At 33.8% G+C, this 17,029-nt stretch overlaps 1 protein-coding gene across 3 annotated transcripts in view; it reads left to right on the top strand.

Annotated features, from left to right (window-relative positions):
* Mapk10 (mitogen-activated protein kinase 10) overlaps positions 1 to 17,029 on the top strand; it is a 317,866-nt gene that overhangs the window by 243,922 nt on the left and 56,915 nt on the right. For 2 of the 3 annotated variants that reach the window (XM_042668407.1, XM_042668409.1), the window contains exon 10: positions 13,389 to 13,571. In XM_042668407.1, the coding sequence (XP_042524341.1) occupies positions 13,389 to 13,571 (183 nt within the window). Of the gene's footprint in view, positions 1 to 3,677; positions 3,750 to 13,388; positions 13,572 to 17,029 lie in introns of all 3 variants that reach the window. The other variant, XM_042668408.1, reaches the window with a different exon arrangement.

The following is a 17,029-nucleotide window of genomic DNA, read 5'->3' as shown; positions in this document are numbered from 1 at the left end:
GTTTTTAGGCCTATGGTAAGGCAGAAATATCAAAGCAGGTAGTGTATAACAGAGCAAAGACACTTACCTCATGATGGCCAGGAGGCATTGAGAGAGAGAAAGATGGAGTTATGGTCCAATATTGCCTCCAAGAGCATATGTCCAGTGACCTAACTTCCTTCTACTAGGCTCTACCTCTTAAAGGTTCCACTACTTCCCACAGTATTATAGCCTGTTGACTGAACTTTTAGCATATGGGTCTCTGGGTAAAATTTAGGATCCAATTCCAAAACTCATAAAATCCAAAAATTACATAATCATGGATGATGATCCATACTGCTGGACAGTGTACAAGAAGCTGTCTAGGCTTTATTTGTTTAAACTTAATTGCAAGAACCTACATTATATCATTTCGATCTCTTGGTTAAAAAATAACAAGAGATCATTTAGAATAAATTAATCCTGACAGATAACATGACAGATTTTCAGACACTCTCTGAAAATTAGTAACTGTATTTTTTAATAACATCCAAATGGACATAACTTTTTTTTCCCTAAGGCAAAGGACACAGTATCTGAGTGCTAGAGTGTGTATAAATTGCTCTTTGCCCATAGGAACACCGAAGATGGAAAAACAAGGCAGTGAATCAGAACATTAAAGTAGCCAGAATTCCACACAGGCAGTGTTCCTAAAAACAACTCTCAGAGACCCCAATACTCTTGTCAAGTTGTCTCAGAAAGCATGACAAGCTGCTCTCCCTTTTTGCCCAAACCAATCTGGACTGTGATGTCCTGTGTATGTGTCCTGTGTAGCTGGGATAACAGATATACATCAATATGCCCAGCCTCTTCTTGGTTGAGATGAGATTGCATCAGTTTTCTGCTTGGGTTGATTTTGAACTGTGGTCCCACTAATCTCAGCCACAATGTCTGACTCAAATTCTTTAATTACCTATTTCTTTTTAGGTAATATGACTGATTTCATAGAACTTGGTACAAGTTCTTGAGCAATATCCCTGTTGTAAGTGGATAAAATCCATATAAAATCACATGCATATATCCTACTTTTAAATTACAATAACAGTATCATCTCCAATAACAAGGTGCAACCCTTGAGTGGCATAAACATAGGTAGTCACTCTGAGAAATGAAAGGTGTATAACACTAACATGGGAATTGGGAAAGTTTCTGGGCATTGCCATCACGCAGGAAGACATATCATGATGGAGAACAACAGGATTCAATGTCAGAAGTTCAAATCTGGAGTTGACATTTGTTTTTATCAGTTTTACACATATGCTTTGTGATCTATTAAGGGTATTTTCAGATCTGGCCATGAAGATAAATTCTGAAAAACATTATGCCTTTCCTTCGGAATGTTGTTGTTCTATAGAAACATCACAAAGAGAACTGAGAATCTTACAGCTATGGAGACTAGTTATTAAATGAATACCTGTCTAGAACCAATTGAGATAAAGAAATATAGGCATACAGATTCCATTAGAACATCTGTTGTTACAGTCTGACAAATAAGGTGGTTAGTTGAGGGAAAAAAGTGGCTAGCATTACAGGTCACTTCCACACATTTTAAGGTCACTACTTAGAGAAGGAAATAGGCTCACTCTTGTTTAAATTGTGGGCAAGGTTCCAAATGGTGTGTTGAGGATGTGCAATTCCTTTCCAATGGCTTCAACAACAAAATGGCTTGCTTAGTAGTGGAGAGTTTCCCTTATTGGAAAGATCTTCTTACTATTTGGAATATCTGCTTTTATTTTGCATGCAAACCTATAACATAATATCATTACATAAACAGAAAATAAACCTTTCATATATATATATATAGTAGTCTTATGCAGTATTAATGTTATATGGTGATAAATAATACTAGTTCGTGTATCACACAATGTGGGAGGGGCTTTACCATACATAATCTTTATAAATCTTTAAAAACTTTATAAATACTTTGTTACTCCATCATTGAGGATTTTAGATGATAAATCGAGGTATAGAGGAGTAAAATACTTTGGTCAAGGTTATTCAGGTAGAAAATAGTGACGCTACTTCCACAGCAGAAAAAAAATGAGTATTTGAAGAGAGAGTGGAGAAAACATTTTATTTTATTAAGTAAGAAAAAGAAATAGATGTTTCACATGTTTTAGTCCATAGCAAAAAGTCCTTTTGGAGACATTTGAATGGAGACAGGCAAGAAAATCACTGCTTAGTGAGCTCTCTCTCTGGCTCTCTCTCTATCTCTCTCTCACTATTGCTTTTAAAAAAAATATCTTCTACACTTACCACCAAAAGTAGATATGCTGTAGTGATTTAGTCAAACTGGTCACTTTGGACAATATGACAAGAATATTTACATAAAAGTAAATACATTATTAGTGCTTTTTCCTGTTTTCTTCAATCAAAGATTTTTTTCCTCAACAAACGCTAGTGAGACAGGCATTCCCTGAAGTTTAAATGTGTGTCTAACAAGGAATGTGCAACTATTTGCTCTATCTTTCCCTGATATTTCTGCATGTCACCTGCTATCCTGAAATGGAAGCAAAACAAATTTGCTTCTCTGGGTCTGCTTATCCCCTTCCAAGCCCCAACCATTTCTTTGCAGTGACTACTGTTTAGGTATGTAATCACATAATGGGGTTTGCTTTCAGTGAGAGTTTCACAGTGCGAAGAATCCCATCAAGTATTCTTTAAGGTCACTGCCAAATTCTGCAATGTAATTTGAAATGTAAGTGAAGCAGAATTTTATTGAGCACTGTCTTAATGCCTTCTCCTGTTTTCTCCCCTCAACACACCAGTGTTTTCTCTCACAAGAATGACCTATTGACCTTTCTGGCTTTCCTAAGAAGAACACTCAAATAACCAAGACAGTGGTTTTATTCCCTTGCTTCACCCTTCTGCATTTTGCCCTTCCTGTGTGCCTTCTACCCTGGCTTCCTGGTTGTAAATTCTGGATGATAACTGGAAGTAGAAGATAGAAAATTGTAATTGAACCTTAAATTCCAACTTTCTTTTGATCTTCAGTCTCAAAAGTATCCACTCCTTACTCTTATTAATTTCATCGTGAACTATCCCATGTTGAAAGCCAGTGCTCCTCAACTATTCTAAAATAACCATATTTGTAAGACAACTACAAGGCTTCCTATTTCGAAGCATGCTCCTTTTTGGGGACTGCATGAAGCTGAACCAGCAAATTCTAAAACATTCATTCCTGAGCATTCACTTTCTTCTGGCAATAGATTCATATTTATAAATAAGAATATATTTAAGAAAAGAAATCTTTCTTTTAAGGTGGCTGTCAGTGTAATTCTTCTTTTTTTTTCTTTTACCAAATATGGTATACAGAAGAATAAAAAAATGATTGGTATGTTTCCCATATTAACACAATGTAGAACAATTTACAATACACAATAGTAGGATGTCAGTGGATGACTGCAAATGAGACCTTTGAAATCAGAAACTAAAAGAAATCAAAGTAATATGATCATACTTTAGGTAACACTGGGGAACATGGCTAGCCCAGTTATGGAACACAAAAGTCCTTGACATCGTGTGTTCATGTTTTTAAACTATTTTCAAACACTAGTGACCAGGAGTTAGTCTCTGTAGCACAGGTGGTCCAGTGTTTTCATTTGTTTGCTGTTCTGTTCCTGTGTTCTTGTTCATCTTCATTTCATTTTTGTTTTCAGTTGACATGTGGTCAGTAGGGTGCATCATGGGAGAAATGATAAAAGGTGCAGTGCTGTTCCCTGGCACTGATCGTATCCTTCTAGCAGCCAATGGTTCCCACGGGTGACAAGCTCAGAACATTCCCTTTTATTTTAAATGCAGCACTGTGGATGATCCACACTCACTGCCCTTGGAGGGCTTCTGGAGGCTCAAATGTCTAGTCTTTACAAGCTCAGATCCTGACAGAGCAACCTTGTCTCCTAGCAAGGTATCCTGTGGACAATAGAGCACCAAATATGAAAGATGTTAAAAGGTCTCCTTTAATTCAGTCCTGCCAAATGAGTAGGAGAGATATAATTTTATTGTAGATATTTCATAAGTAAGCTACATCCATGCAGAGATAATAAATGACAAACAGTATTAAAACAAGATTTTGTCATACAATAGAAGATATGTCATAAGAAATAGTCATGAGAAATAGTCATTTGGTATAGAAATCTAAAATCAGATTTGCTTTGCCCACAAATATAGTTTATAAAATGTACTTAGAGACTACATATAACACACACACACACATATATATGTATATGTATCCAAATTGATACAATGCTTCTAAACTTTTTTCTCATTCACTTAATTTATAAAAATAAAATCTTCAATTCTACTCTGTTTCCCCATATTATTAACTGTAATAGTTAAAACCTTATTAATTTAAAAAATGGTTAAATTAACCATCTTGTGAAATTGTCTAAACCATTTGAGTAAGTGAAAGTAAACCTCCCACAAGCAGGAAATAATGAACAAGTAGACATTCCAGAACTGAGAGTTTATAGATATGAGTAGCGTGAGACTAATATGTGGATCTGTAATGTGTTTAGAAACAACTTACTCCCTTGAGTTAGCTGAATATCCCTTTATTTATGAAAATGTTATCATCATGCTAAAGATAAACCTCTGCTCAAATGGTCTTATTCAAAATCAATAGTGAGCCTATAGTTGTGGAGTCTTAATGTTTAAAGAGAGCAATTGAAACTAATATGTAATGTTAATTACTTACAAATGTCGTTAGTAGTTTTTTGTTTCTAACATCTGTATTACCATTTTTTATCAAATATCTATAAGACAATGTGAAAATTTGAATACACATATATTTCATTTATAAGTCAACCCCCACATATATGCATGTATTTGCCTTATATTAAAAATCAGCTTAGAAAATAACTGAATAAAGCAGTTAGTTGGAATTTATTTACTCGGTTAAAAGAAATGCATCATTTATGCTGACTTCTGACTATTCTTGCTTGGTAGAGTTTTTTTCAATCTTATATAGCATGTACTTATAAAATCTTATTAGATTTCTCTTTTTTCTTTTTCTATATGACATAACTTTCATTAAAGCATCATAGTCATATTAGAGTTGATGCTATGTTGAAGGTATGTTGGCTTGATAAATGTCTGCATATTTCTAGAGACCAGGATTTCTTTTATTCCCAATTAATTATAAACTTGTATTTGACATCTGTGAATAAATTTGAAATGCTTCTAAGTTTTGTCTAATTTTAGAGAATTTTGTGAAAACAGATTCAGTTTGTGTAATCCTTATTTTCCCCCAAATGTACTGATAATTGATAATTGATTGAAATGATAATTTGCCACCTGCAAATTAAAATTCTTGATTTTATTACTTACTTTACATTGATGTTTAAGGAAAATTGAAATAAACCAGGCACTGGTGGTTCACACCTGTAATCCTAGGTACTCAGGAAGCTGAGATTTGAGGATTACCATTCAAGCCAGAGTTGGCAGGAAAGTCCATAAGACTCATTGCCTACAAAATACTTAGCAAAAGATGGAAGTGGTGCTATGGCTCAAGTGGTAGAGTTAAAACTGTGAGCAAAAGAAGCTCAAACAGTGCCCAGGCCCTGAGTTCAAGCCCAGGAAAGGCACAAAAGATAATGAAATAGATTTCCACAATTCAGTTATTTAACACAGCTAGCTCAGCATTATTAGAATAATTTCATGGAAGAAGTTGCTTGGGTATTACTGGTTAACTTGAATGTCAAAATCACTTATGAATAATGTTTATAAGTCATATTACATGCCCTTAAATCCTTTGATATTGATTTTCTCTGGAGGTCTCACATGGGGACAGTTTACACATTTCTTGCAAGACAGATAGGCAATGTTCTCTTAATGATTTTAAACATGCTGGTTAAACCTTTAAATCAATCTTTCAAAAGCACATTATGGACACTAAATACAATGTTAACCTCTAAAATGGAAGACAGCTTACTTATTAAAAAATATTTATTATTAAAAGCCTGGTGCAGCCAGGTGCTGGTGGCTCACGCCCATAATCCTAGCTACTCAGGAGGCTGAGATTTGAGGATTATGGGTAGAAGCCAGCCTGGGCAGAAAAGCCTCCAATTAACCACTCAAAAACCAGAAGTGGTAGAGTGGCTTAAGTAGTAGAGCACTATCCTTGAGCATGAAGAGACTCAGGGACAGCTTCCAGGCCATGAGTTCAAACCCCACAACCACCACCACCACCAACAAAATGGTACCAGAGGCTCTTAAATCAATAATCTTAGCTACTCAGAAGTGTGAGATCTGGGGGATCAAGGTTTGAACTCAATCTGGGCAGAAGAGCCTGTGAAATTCCATCTTTAATTAATCAGCAATATGATGGGCTAGAGATGTGAGTCAAGTGGTAATACACTGGCCTTGCACAAGAAACCGGATTTAGGGGCTGGGAAGGTGGCTCAGTGGTAGAATGTTTGCTTGGCATGCATGAGGCCCTGGGTTTGATTCTTCAGCACCACATAAGCAGAAAAAGCAGGAAGTGGCACTGTGGCTCAAGTAGTAGAATGCTAGCCTTGAGCTGAATGGCTGAGGGACAGTGCCCAGGCCCAGAGTTCAGGCCCCACTACCGACCAAAAAAAAAAAAAAAGAAAGAAAAAGAAACCAGATTTGTAGACTGAGGCCTTGAATTCAAACCCCAGTACTGGCACACAGATAAAAATTGTTGTTAAAGAGACTTGGTGAAGACACAAAAATTATCTCTAAATCTATTAGGTCAAAATAGACATAGAGATAATTCACATAATATACACCTATATAGTACACTATATTTAGTGCAGGAAACCTCATTTCCAAGAAATTCTCAAATGTGCTTTAACACATATCTGAACATGAAACTTAAAATATGTAAAGATTTTAATCATTAGTCTAGTAGGATATTAAGTAGCCATATGGGTCTTAAAATTATATATACTTTATTAGATTTTAAAACATATATTAACTAACTTTCATTCAACCAAATACGTTTTTAACTGTCTATAGAAGAATTAGAATTCAACTGTTGAGATAATTTCTTTAGGGAGATTCAATAAATTTGATCAAATGACATTTTTATTCAAAATTATAAAAATATTTTACATTATATGTGAGTTATTAAATGTAAAGTTCGAGAAGAAAATTAAATAAATGAACCTGTGTCAATTCTTTTTAATCCCTTTGTGTACAATACCTACTACCTCTCTTCTTTGCAAAGTTCTAAATATTTCTTTTAAAAATATTTGTTCTGTTTGATCAGTATACTTCAGCCACACCCTTTTTCTTTCTAAAGTTTTAAATAGTTGTCTGTATTGCCTCCTTGATTTTTCTTGACTTGTCACAGGCATATGAATCCTCAAACAATAGATGCTCTTGTGTATTGTACATATTGTTTTATCATACTTTTGACCTGCTTTTTATAAAACATAATTTTTATATTTATCCATTCCAATAGATTGGGGAAAAACATTTTCACTGCTATATTGTATGCCTACAAGAAATCCATTTTCATGTAGGAAAACAGGTATTTTCAGAGTGTTTTGCATTTATAAACTGATTTTGTCAATATGTGTTTCCGGGGGGACATGTACCAGGTTTTCTTAAGTATATGTGCCTAAAGGCATAGAGGGCAGGTTTTTAAATTTACAATGAAATCTGAAATGTATCTACTAAGTAACAGTCTATACTTGTCTATTTTCTTCATATCCCCAATGTTTGCTTTTTTATTTATTTTCTATTTGTTACCAATCTCAAAGGTTTAAAAGTACTCTTTCACTGGAACTTGAGGTTACATTTCATTAACTACGAGGGCAGCTAACCATTTCTCCCACATTTGTTGACTATTAATGTGTTACTCTTGGTAGAATGTCCTTTTGGTTTGTTTTTAATTTTTTTGTTATAATATTTTATGTTTCTATTACTCATCAGAATTTTCTAGACAAAATAGCATCTAATTTTTATAAGTCTTAGGTGTTTCAAATATCTACTCTCTATTTGGATTGTTCTTCTATTTTTACTTAATAGTGACTTATCTATTTAGTGAGACTTATCCTATTTATCTAGGCAATTTATCTATGGTTCCTAGGTATTTATGACTTCAAAATTCTTGATTTTTTTTATATTCTTTTGTAATTTAACTGTGAATGTTTTAAAGTTTAGTCAATCACAGTTAAGTCTCTAGATCATGTGTTTGTGTGTATGTGTGGAGGAGGAGTTCAATCTATTTTTATTTAGATTATTCTTTCTTCACTAACAAATAATACTGTCTCTGTCATAAGTTCCCACATAACAGCGGAAGTAGTAGTATTAGGTTCTGAGCTCTATATCCCATTCCCTGGATCTGTTATCTGATTTTGCATCACTTACTTCCTCTTTTAATGAATAAAAATATGTAACATTTATTTACATCAGGGATGGTCAATTCCCCTTTGCCATCTTCTTCAGTTGAATTGACTGTTAATGCCTTATCACTCTACCATAAACCTCTTAAAACCAGCTCACTAACTTTTCCGACAAGATCTCTACTGATATTTATATTGGAATTATATAAAGACTAAATTTCAATTTGCCAAAATATGGAGTTTTAGTTAAGATCAATCTTTTACCTGAAAGCATTTCACCATGCATAAATTGAAATCCGATACTATTTTAATATGCTATTGATGATGTTCAGTATTTTGATTCTCCCTTGGTTCTTAAATGAACAAGATTATAATTTCACTGAAAAAATAAGTTTATTCAGATTTTTACCTGTATGATTACCATTTTCTTGACTTCTAATTTTTTTGTAATTGCCCCCTCTCCTTTTATAGTTTTTTTCCTTCTCTAAACATATCTTTTAGAAACTTATTTAGTAGAGATTGTGAGAATAGAACTGTATTTTCACTGGGATTCCCTTACTTGAAAGTTAATTTAGTTAGATAAAGAGTTTTACACAGACCATTTTTCCCCCAGAATTTTGAAGATAAAACTCTGTGTGCCCTTTGCTTAAATATTATTAAATGACCATTGGCTGTTAATATCATCATAGGACAAAAACTATTGTTTCTCCATTTACCATTTTACTTTTTTTGCTGTGCATCCTAGGGCTTGAACTCAAGGCTTGGGTCTTCTCCCAGAGCTTTTGTGTTCAAGGTTAGTGTTTTGCCACTTAGACTCAACTCCACTTCTGGTTTTTTGGTAGTAATTAACTACCAAATTAGGAGATGAGTCTTATGGACTTTCCTGCCCAGGCTGGCTATGAACTGCAGTCCTCAGATCTCAGCCTCCAGAGTAGCTAGGATTATAACAGTGTCCAGCTCATACCATTTTCCTTGATCTTTGCTTATCTGCTGTTTGTCAGCAAGGTTTCTAGGTGTGGGTTTCTTTTATTTATCTCCCTTGGGATTTTTCATTAGCTAGCTTCCAACCTTCTTCAATTCTTGGAATATCTTTGAATATTTTAACTCCTTTTTTACTGTAAACAAAACTGTTCAAACACTAATTAGGCAGTCAAGTATTAAGTGCATTTTTGTAGTCCCTACTGTGTACCATGTACTTTTTGGTTCCTAAACACCTATCAGTAATCATTATGAAATTTACAATAAATAAATATATCCTGTTAATTATTTTTATGTAATTTTTTTTTGTTGGTCATGGGGCTTGAACTGTGGGCCTGGGCACTGTCCCTCAGCTCTTTGACTCAAGGCTAGTGCTCTACCACTTCATCCTGTTATTTATTATCAGAAGAGACTAAAATACTAGAATCAAGGCAGAAATTGCTTCCATTTCTTCTTTCTTTTTGGTGTGTGTGTGTGTGTGTGTGTGTGTGTGTGTGTGTGTGTGTGTGTGTGTGTGTGTGTGTCAGAGAGAGAGAGGGAGAGAGAGAGGAGGAGGGAGGGAGGAAGGGAGAGGGAGAGAGAGTTTGTGAGTATGTAGCATTAGTAGAGTTTAAACTCAGGAATTTGTACTTGCTAGGCAAGTGCACCACCACTTGAGCCATGCAACCAGCCAGTTTTACTCTCATTTATGTCCATTTGGCTTACTGCCTCACCAGGATAACAGATGTGTGCCACCATGCCTAGCTTTTATTGGTCAAGGAAGTGGTCTCACACTTTCTGCCTAGGCTGACCTCAAATATACGCCTTCTGTTCTCAGCGTCCTTGTACCATGATTACAAGTCTGAGATTTAAATGTCCAGCTTTGTTAATTACATTTGATTGGCATGCTTTCTTGCTCATGTAGAAGTTGGGTCATCTTTTCTCCACTTCCATTGTTATGAGGCTATACCTAGAATGAATGTGACTTACCAGAGTGGTCTCCCAGGACACAACACAGTGCCCTTATAACTGCTCTTAAGTAGATTATTTGCTAGTGCAGGTTGTTTGAATTAGCTCCTTTGTTTATGGTGGTATTAGTTGGTAATTTGAAAAGATCTCTAAAATATAGGTATCAAATTATATCTCCAAATTACATTTTAAGTTATCAAGTTATAAATATCCCAGTTTAAAATGCTATCACATTCAGATAGAATCAGATCCAGCATTTGCAATGTCACAATAGCATACAATTCGAGGAGAGTTCTGTTTACAACAAGAATGAATGGTATAAATACAAAATAAATCAGTCTCATAAGGCTGGTCCTTGGAGGCCTTAAAGATTAAACTTCAATAGCTCAATGAAAAATTTGCCTCCACCACGTACAGTAATATATATTAGAAAATGTAATGTCTATTTTTGGATTTGTAAATAAAGATGAATTACAATAGTAAATAGAATTTATAAGACAAAATAGATCATAATAAGAACTGTATAAGTTACATGTCAATCAGTCTTTGGCCAACCCTGCTGGGTAGATCCAACTGACATTAACTCCTTCCAGGTTTTCCTGAGTTGTTCTGGTTTATACTATCTTCTTCCTGTGCTCATTTCCCATGCATATAGATATTATTGTGCGTTAAATGGCCCTTACAGGATCTATGCTACCAGAAGCTGAAGGGGGCTTTTGAGAGGAAAAGAACATTCCCAATTGAATAAAAGAACTAATTATTTTTCTTTTGGTAATACTAAGATACTAATACAGGGCCTCAACACATGTCAGTCAACCACTTTTTCACCAAGTCACTCCCAGCTCCATGCTAAAGATGTTGTATAAAAACAAAACAATTCAAAACATAACCTTGAGAGTATAGGTTTGGAACTCTGTCATATATATAACTTTCATGCATGCAATATATTTGTGGGGTGTGTGTATGTGAGAGAGAGAGAGAGAGACATACACACAGAGAGACAAAGACAGGGATAGAAAGAGAGAGAGAGAGGAAGATAGAATATCTTTTTCTGATCTTACAATGGTCTTCAAAACTAGAAAAACAATAATTAAAAAGTTTTGAAACTAGGATGAACAGAAAGAATATATCTCAACATAATAGAGGTTATGTGTAACAACATCACACTAAACAGAGAAAAACGGAAATCATTTTCTCTTGTCAGACGCAAACCACCTACTTAAGCTTTCCACCATAACTAGGATAAGAGATGCATACCACCAGATCCAACAGTTCTGTTGAGATGGAGGTCTTATAAATTTTTTCACCCAGGTTGTTCTAGAAGTATCATATTCTCAATCTGTCACATGAGTAGCAAGAATTACAAGCATAAACCACCATTTCCCAATGATGTTTTAATTTCCTTCTTTTTGAAGAGGAGGAGGATGGAACTCGAACTTGAAATAAGGGTCTTGGTTCTTAGTTTTTTAAAATTTTTTCTGAAGGCAGGTGCTCTACCACATGAGCCACACTTCCAGCTTTTTGCTGGCTAACTGGAGATAAGAGTCTCTCAGATTTGTCTACCTTGGCTGATTTTGAACTGTGGTCCTTCTAAGTAGCTAGTATTATAGTCATGAGGCACTAGTGCCCTGCTATGTTTTTAATTCCTTTATTTTTAATGTGTATGACTTACTACTATATTCTCATGCAAATAATTTCAATGAACTTTCACTAAGGTGTGACCTTGTTTTGTTATTTTCTATCTGTATTTAATTTCTTGATAGTCCATCATATTTTTTTACAATAATTGAAGATGTGCAAATTGATTTTACCTTTGTTCTACCTCCTTTGAACTGTTTTCAGTTTAATTTTATTCATGATAAATATTGTTCATTCTGTCTTTATTCAGCCTGCCAAACATTTTTGGTTCAACTCTCTTAATAACAAGAACTAATATTTTTATAGACATCAATTAATATTATGATAAGGGGCTCTGATATTGTTACTTCAGTAGGAATGAATTAACAATAGATTACAGAATTGAAGAACAAACATTTTAGGAGAGAGCACTGCTTGTGATGTTGGATTTAAGACAAATATACAAGGCCTCACTGACACATGACAAGGGAATATATTTGAAATCATCTGCTTCTTGCTGCTTCTCTAGAGATTTCATCTGTAACATTCATCTACTTGAGGTTCTGATTATAGAATATTAATGAGATGCAAGAGTCCCAATTAGTTATCTGGTGTTGGGGAATAAAAAGAATGATTTACAGGAGAAGTCAGTTCTTGTTTTTTGCCTATAGGACTTTACCATGTATTGCATAATTTTAAGAATCTAGAAGAAAGGATTATTCACAGATAACCAGTAAGGGTTTGAAGGATGGAAATGTTTACCACGATTTGAATATCACACAAAGGAACACACATATCAAAACTTCATACTATATTTCATAAATATGGCCCATGTTAATATTTGTATCAAATATTAACAACAAAACAAAACAATTACATTGTTCCCACATGCAATACGTAAAACTAGACAATGTTAATACTTAAGTTTTAGAAAAGGAAGAAAAATATCACAGGAAATCTAGAAAATAAGTCAGTACTCTTTAAGATATTTATGTATTCACTATTTAAAAATATAAGTGATGGGATATCTTCAGGATAAAAATGTTACTAGGAAGTAAGATTTTTTAAAAATCCTAAGTATCATGGCCATATAAGTTTTTCCTCACTAAGATATGTTCTTTTTGCATTATTTAAATAACTTCTTATCTTTACAAACCTATAGTACATTGTCACATACATACATATATTTAACTCTTGATTATATAATTATAATAGAAGTTTAGCTCAACATAAGATTATTCTTGTTATTTGAGTAACCTGTATTTTTATAAATCAGACAGTTTTATAATCTTGCTTTTTAAAAATTGTGCTGATTCTCCAAAAGTGGTTCTAAAATTCCAGGAGGATTCATAGTCTGACAATTTAAATTTTATATGTTTGTCTTATGTTGCTCTTTTAAACTACTTCTGGATTGTTGATTGTTTGGGATTCTGACAGGCATAGCCTCCAGATTGTTCAAAGGCAAGAATTAGTGGTCTGTGCATCTTTTTTCCTTAACTGTTCAATTCTCAGATATTGACCAGTGGAATAAGGTAATTGAGCAACTAGGAACACCATGTCCAGAATTCATGAAGAAGCTGCAGCCCACTGTAAGAAACTATGTAGAGAATCGGCCCAAGTATGCTGGACTCACCTTCCCCAAGCTCTTTCCAGATTCCCTCTTCCCAGCGGATTCTGAGCACAATAAACTTAAAGGTAGGCCCTCAGGGACAACCTGAGACCCACGGCATGTGATAGCATAAAAAAATTAAGTGAGATAGAGACCTTTAACTTGAATTCCCCCAATTTAAGGAAAGTTATTGTAAATTATGTTTTTTATTATCTTTAAGTAGTTACAATATATTCATTTATCAGTACAATGCATCACGATTTATATTACCTTTTTCATCATCTTAACCAAGGAGAGTAATACAGATGAACTGTTTTAAGGGAACTTATTTAGAATCTAGAGCTGGGGTTGTGGCTGAATAGCCTAACAAATGTGAGGCTCTGAGTCCAAAGCCTAGTACTGTAATCTCAACACATACATGAATACTAAAATTGGTTTTTGAAGTGTGCATGTAAAATAATAAGATAATCTGACTAGAAATCATTGAAACTTTGCTATTACTTAGAAAAATTCCAATATGCATTTTCAGTTTTAACACATTGGGATTGAAGTATTTGAGTTTCTTTCATTGGTACTTTATGGAAATATACCACAATTTTTTTTATTTTAGAGTAGGAAATTCAATAAAAATTCAATAAATGTATTTCCACTAATAAGTGGATTCTATTACTGTACCTGTGGTTGATTGTTACTGCAGTTAAAAAAAATCTCAATCAATATCTTCACCTACAAAATTGAAGACAGTTATATTTCAACACTTGGGGCAAACTCAGCAGTTTATTAAGTGTAAAATCAATAATAACATTCTATTCCTTGTTATAATTTAGGATACTCCTAAGAATCTATTTTTGAAACAAATTAGATCCTTCTCATTTAAGGTTCAAATTCTGATTCTGTGCCTTAAAATCTCTGTGTCCCTGGACAAATTTCCCAGTCTTTATTTATTTTAACGAATAACTGTGGAGAGTTGTTGGAAAGAATCATTGACTTAATTTCTTGCCAAGTACTTAAAACAGGGCCTGATTTATAACAAATGCTGAATTACTTAAATATAGTAAAAAAGTCATATTAAAAATACTTGCCTGTTAATCAGAAAAAGTTAGGACATGTACTCTTGAAAATGAACCCTTTAACATTCAGGGCACAAGTATCTGAAATTAACTTAATTCAAAAAGGTAAGGTAGTCTTGAGACAGAGACACTAAATTGTTGTGCTACTGTTTTCTAGGATTTCGCATTTCCTAGATAGCTTTAAATTTCACTGAGAGGCTTTTCAATATCCAATGTAGTTTCTGGGCTCCTAAGTATTACATCACGCAGTTAGATGCTCTCCTCAGCTCCCTCTGGCTTATCTTCTTAGTGGCATGGACTCAATTATTGCCAAATATATCAATACTACCTACATGCAAATTTGAAAAGGTCTATAACTCCATCTAGAGATATTTCAGAATTTACGCATTCATGATTATAGACAAAAACGAATCCCCTGCTTATGAAGACACATAGTGTAACAGGAAGGAGATAACAAAGCTGTCATGAAATTATTGAATAGTAATGACAGAAAAAGTATGGAGTACCATACTTCATAAAGGAATTCTAACTTTCTTGAGGATTCTTTTACAGTGAGACCTCTACAGTTGTATTATTTTGTAAGTCATTAAATAGCTAACATATTTACACTTACCTAATTAACATTTTTAATGCAGAACCAGCACTTCATAAAGAATCACTATATAAATAAAATTTAAAGGAAACTCATATTCTACCCTATTTGGAAAAGAACCTAATAGCATTGCCTGCAAATGAAAGATAAGGCACTGAATTATTTTATTTGCTTTGTTTCCCCCCATATGGTATTGATGATTATTTCATAATAAGATGGTTTGGTATTAGCATAGTTCCTGCCCCTACCAATGAGGAGCCAATTTCAGAAACAGAAGCACAGAAACTGTGACAAAGGATGAACCAATTCAGCAGTGGTTCTCACTAGACACTGTGTTGGAAATGAACTCTACAACTTGGGAGAAAATAAGAGAGGGGGTGACACTGTTAAAAAAAAATGCACTCATGACCTGTAACTGCAATCCCTCTGTACATCACTTTTACAATAAAAAACAGTTACAAATCAGAGATATCTTTCAATCAGTAAAACAAACACAGCTGTGATAGGCCACTAGGGAGATACTGTTAATGAGAATGATTAAATTTTGATTCAATATTTAATTAATTCTGTATTTTTACTATTTTGGTGAGCTTTAAAATTTTACTTGAGAATAATAGTAATCATTTGGTGTGATTGAGTTTACCAGAAAATGGTACTAGAAATAGAAAGTCCTAAGGTCCAATTTTATAAGTGATTTTTTTAACAGTAGTATAAAACATTGGGCACTATATTAAAATGTGAAAAAATAAGACAGTACTTATATGGTAAGTGCAAAAGTAGTTTATTAATTTTAACTACGGTACTGTCAAAATTATGTGAAAAGGAATTGAACAATAAATAGTTAAATTCTGTGAATAAATAAACAGAACTAGGAAAATTATGTTAACAATCACAGAGGTTGTCTCTGGCTGATATTTCTTAATTTGAATATTTTATGCCATTTTCAAGTTTGCGCAACTAATCCAGTGGCCTTAATCTGAAAAAATGATTTACATAAATTTAATAGGTGTCCATAAATTAAAGCATATTGAATTTTTGTAAATGTATTGAGATTTTTTCTCTTTAATTTGAAGTTTTAACATATACTCAGAATAAATTGAATTATTTTTTACCACTGACTGAACTTTTAGATTAGTTGAGTGACAACATCCATTTAGGGTATGTCTTATTCCTGCTAAAACTCTATTTTATGTAAATGCTATCAGGTAAGTCTGCTTACTAATTATCACTGCACACTGTGTGCCTAGTGCTGCAGCCATAATGTTAGCCATGAACACATGTGCATGGTGAAGGCTTTGTCATTATTATCAGGGTAGCATTGGACTACTTTCAGCCATGAATCACTCCATTTCATCCATTCATGGCCATTGATTTAAAAGGCCTGATAATCACAGAGTGTTAAATGACATCATACTTACTCTTCAGATTATTTTTATATGTATAAGCATATATGTAAACACATGTAACATATGTGTACTTATGTTATAATATATAATAATATCATATACACGCATACATACATATATAATATATGTGTTTATATCACATATAACACATTATTTTATATATAAACACATTATATTAATATAAACACATATACATATATTTTTATATATTATGAAATTTGGACTACATAGCCTCTTGTTAAATTCTGATTGACTTTCTTACTTTTTGTTTTGGTGGTACTGGGGATTAAAGTCTGGATCTCATGTTTAGTAGGTAGATTATCTACCCCTCGTACTGTGCCCCTAGCTTCAACATTGGTTGACTGCAAACAGCCATCCCTGCTTTTGCAGAAAGCAATTTCAGTTCCCATCCTGCGTATCTTATCAATCCTGTACCCTTACATATTACCCAAGCAAATTAGTGTACAAACTTTCTG

This window comes from Dipodomys spectabilis, unplaced genomic scaffold, assembly GCF_019054845.1.
Source record: "Dipodomys spectabilis isolate Male_0828 unplaced genomic scaffold, ASM1905484v1 ptg000436l, whole genome shotgun sequence".
In the NCBI taxonomy this organism is placed as follows: Eukaryota; Metazoa; Chordata; class Mammalia; order Rodentia; family Heteromyidae; genus Dipodomys; species Dipodomys spectabilis.
This window is presented reverse-complemented; position numbering and strand designations above follow the sequence as displayed.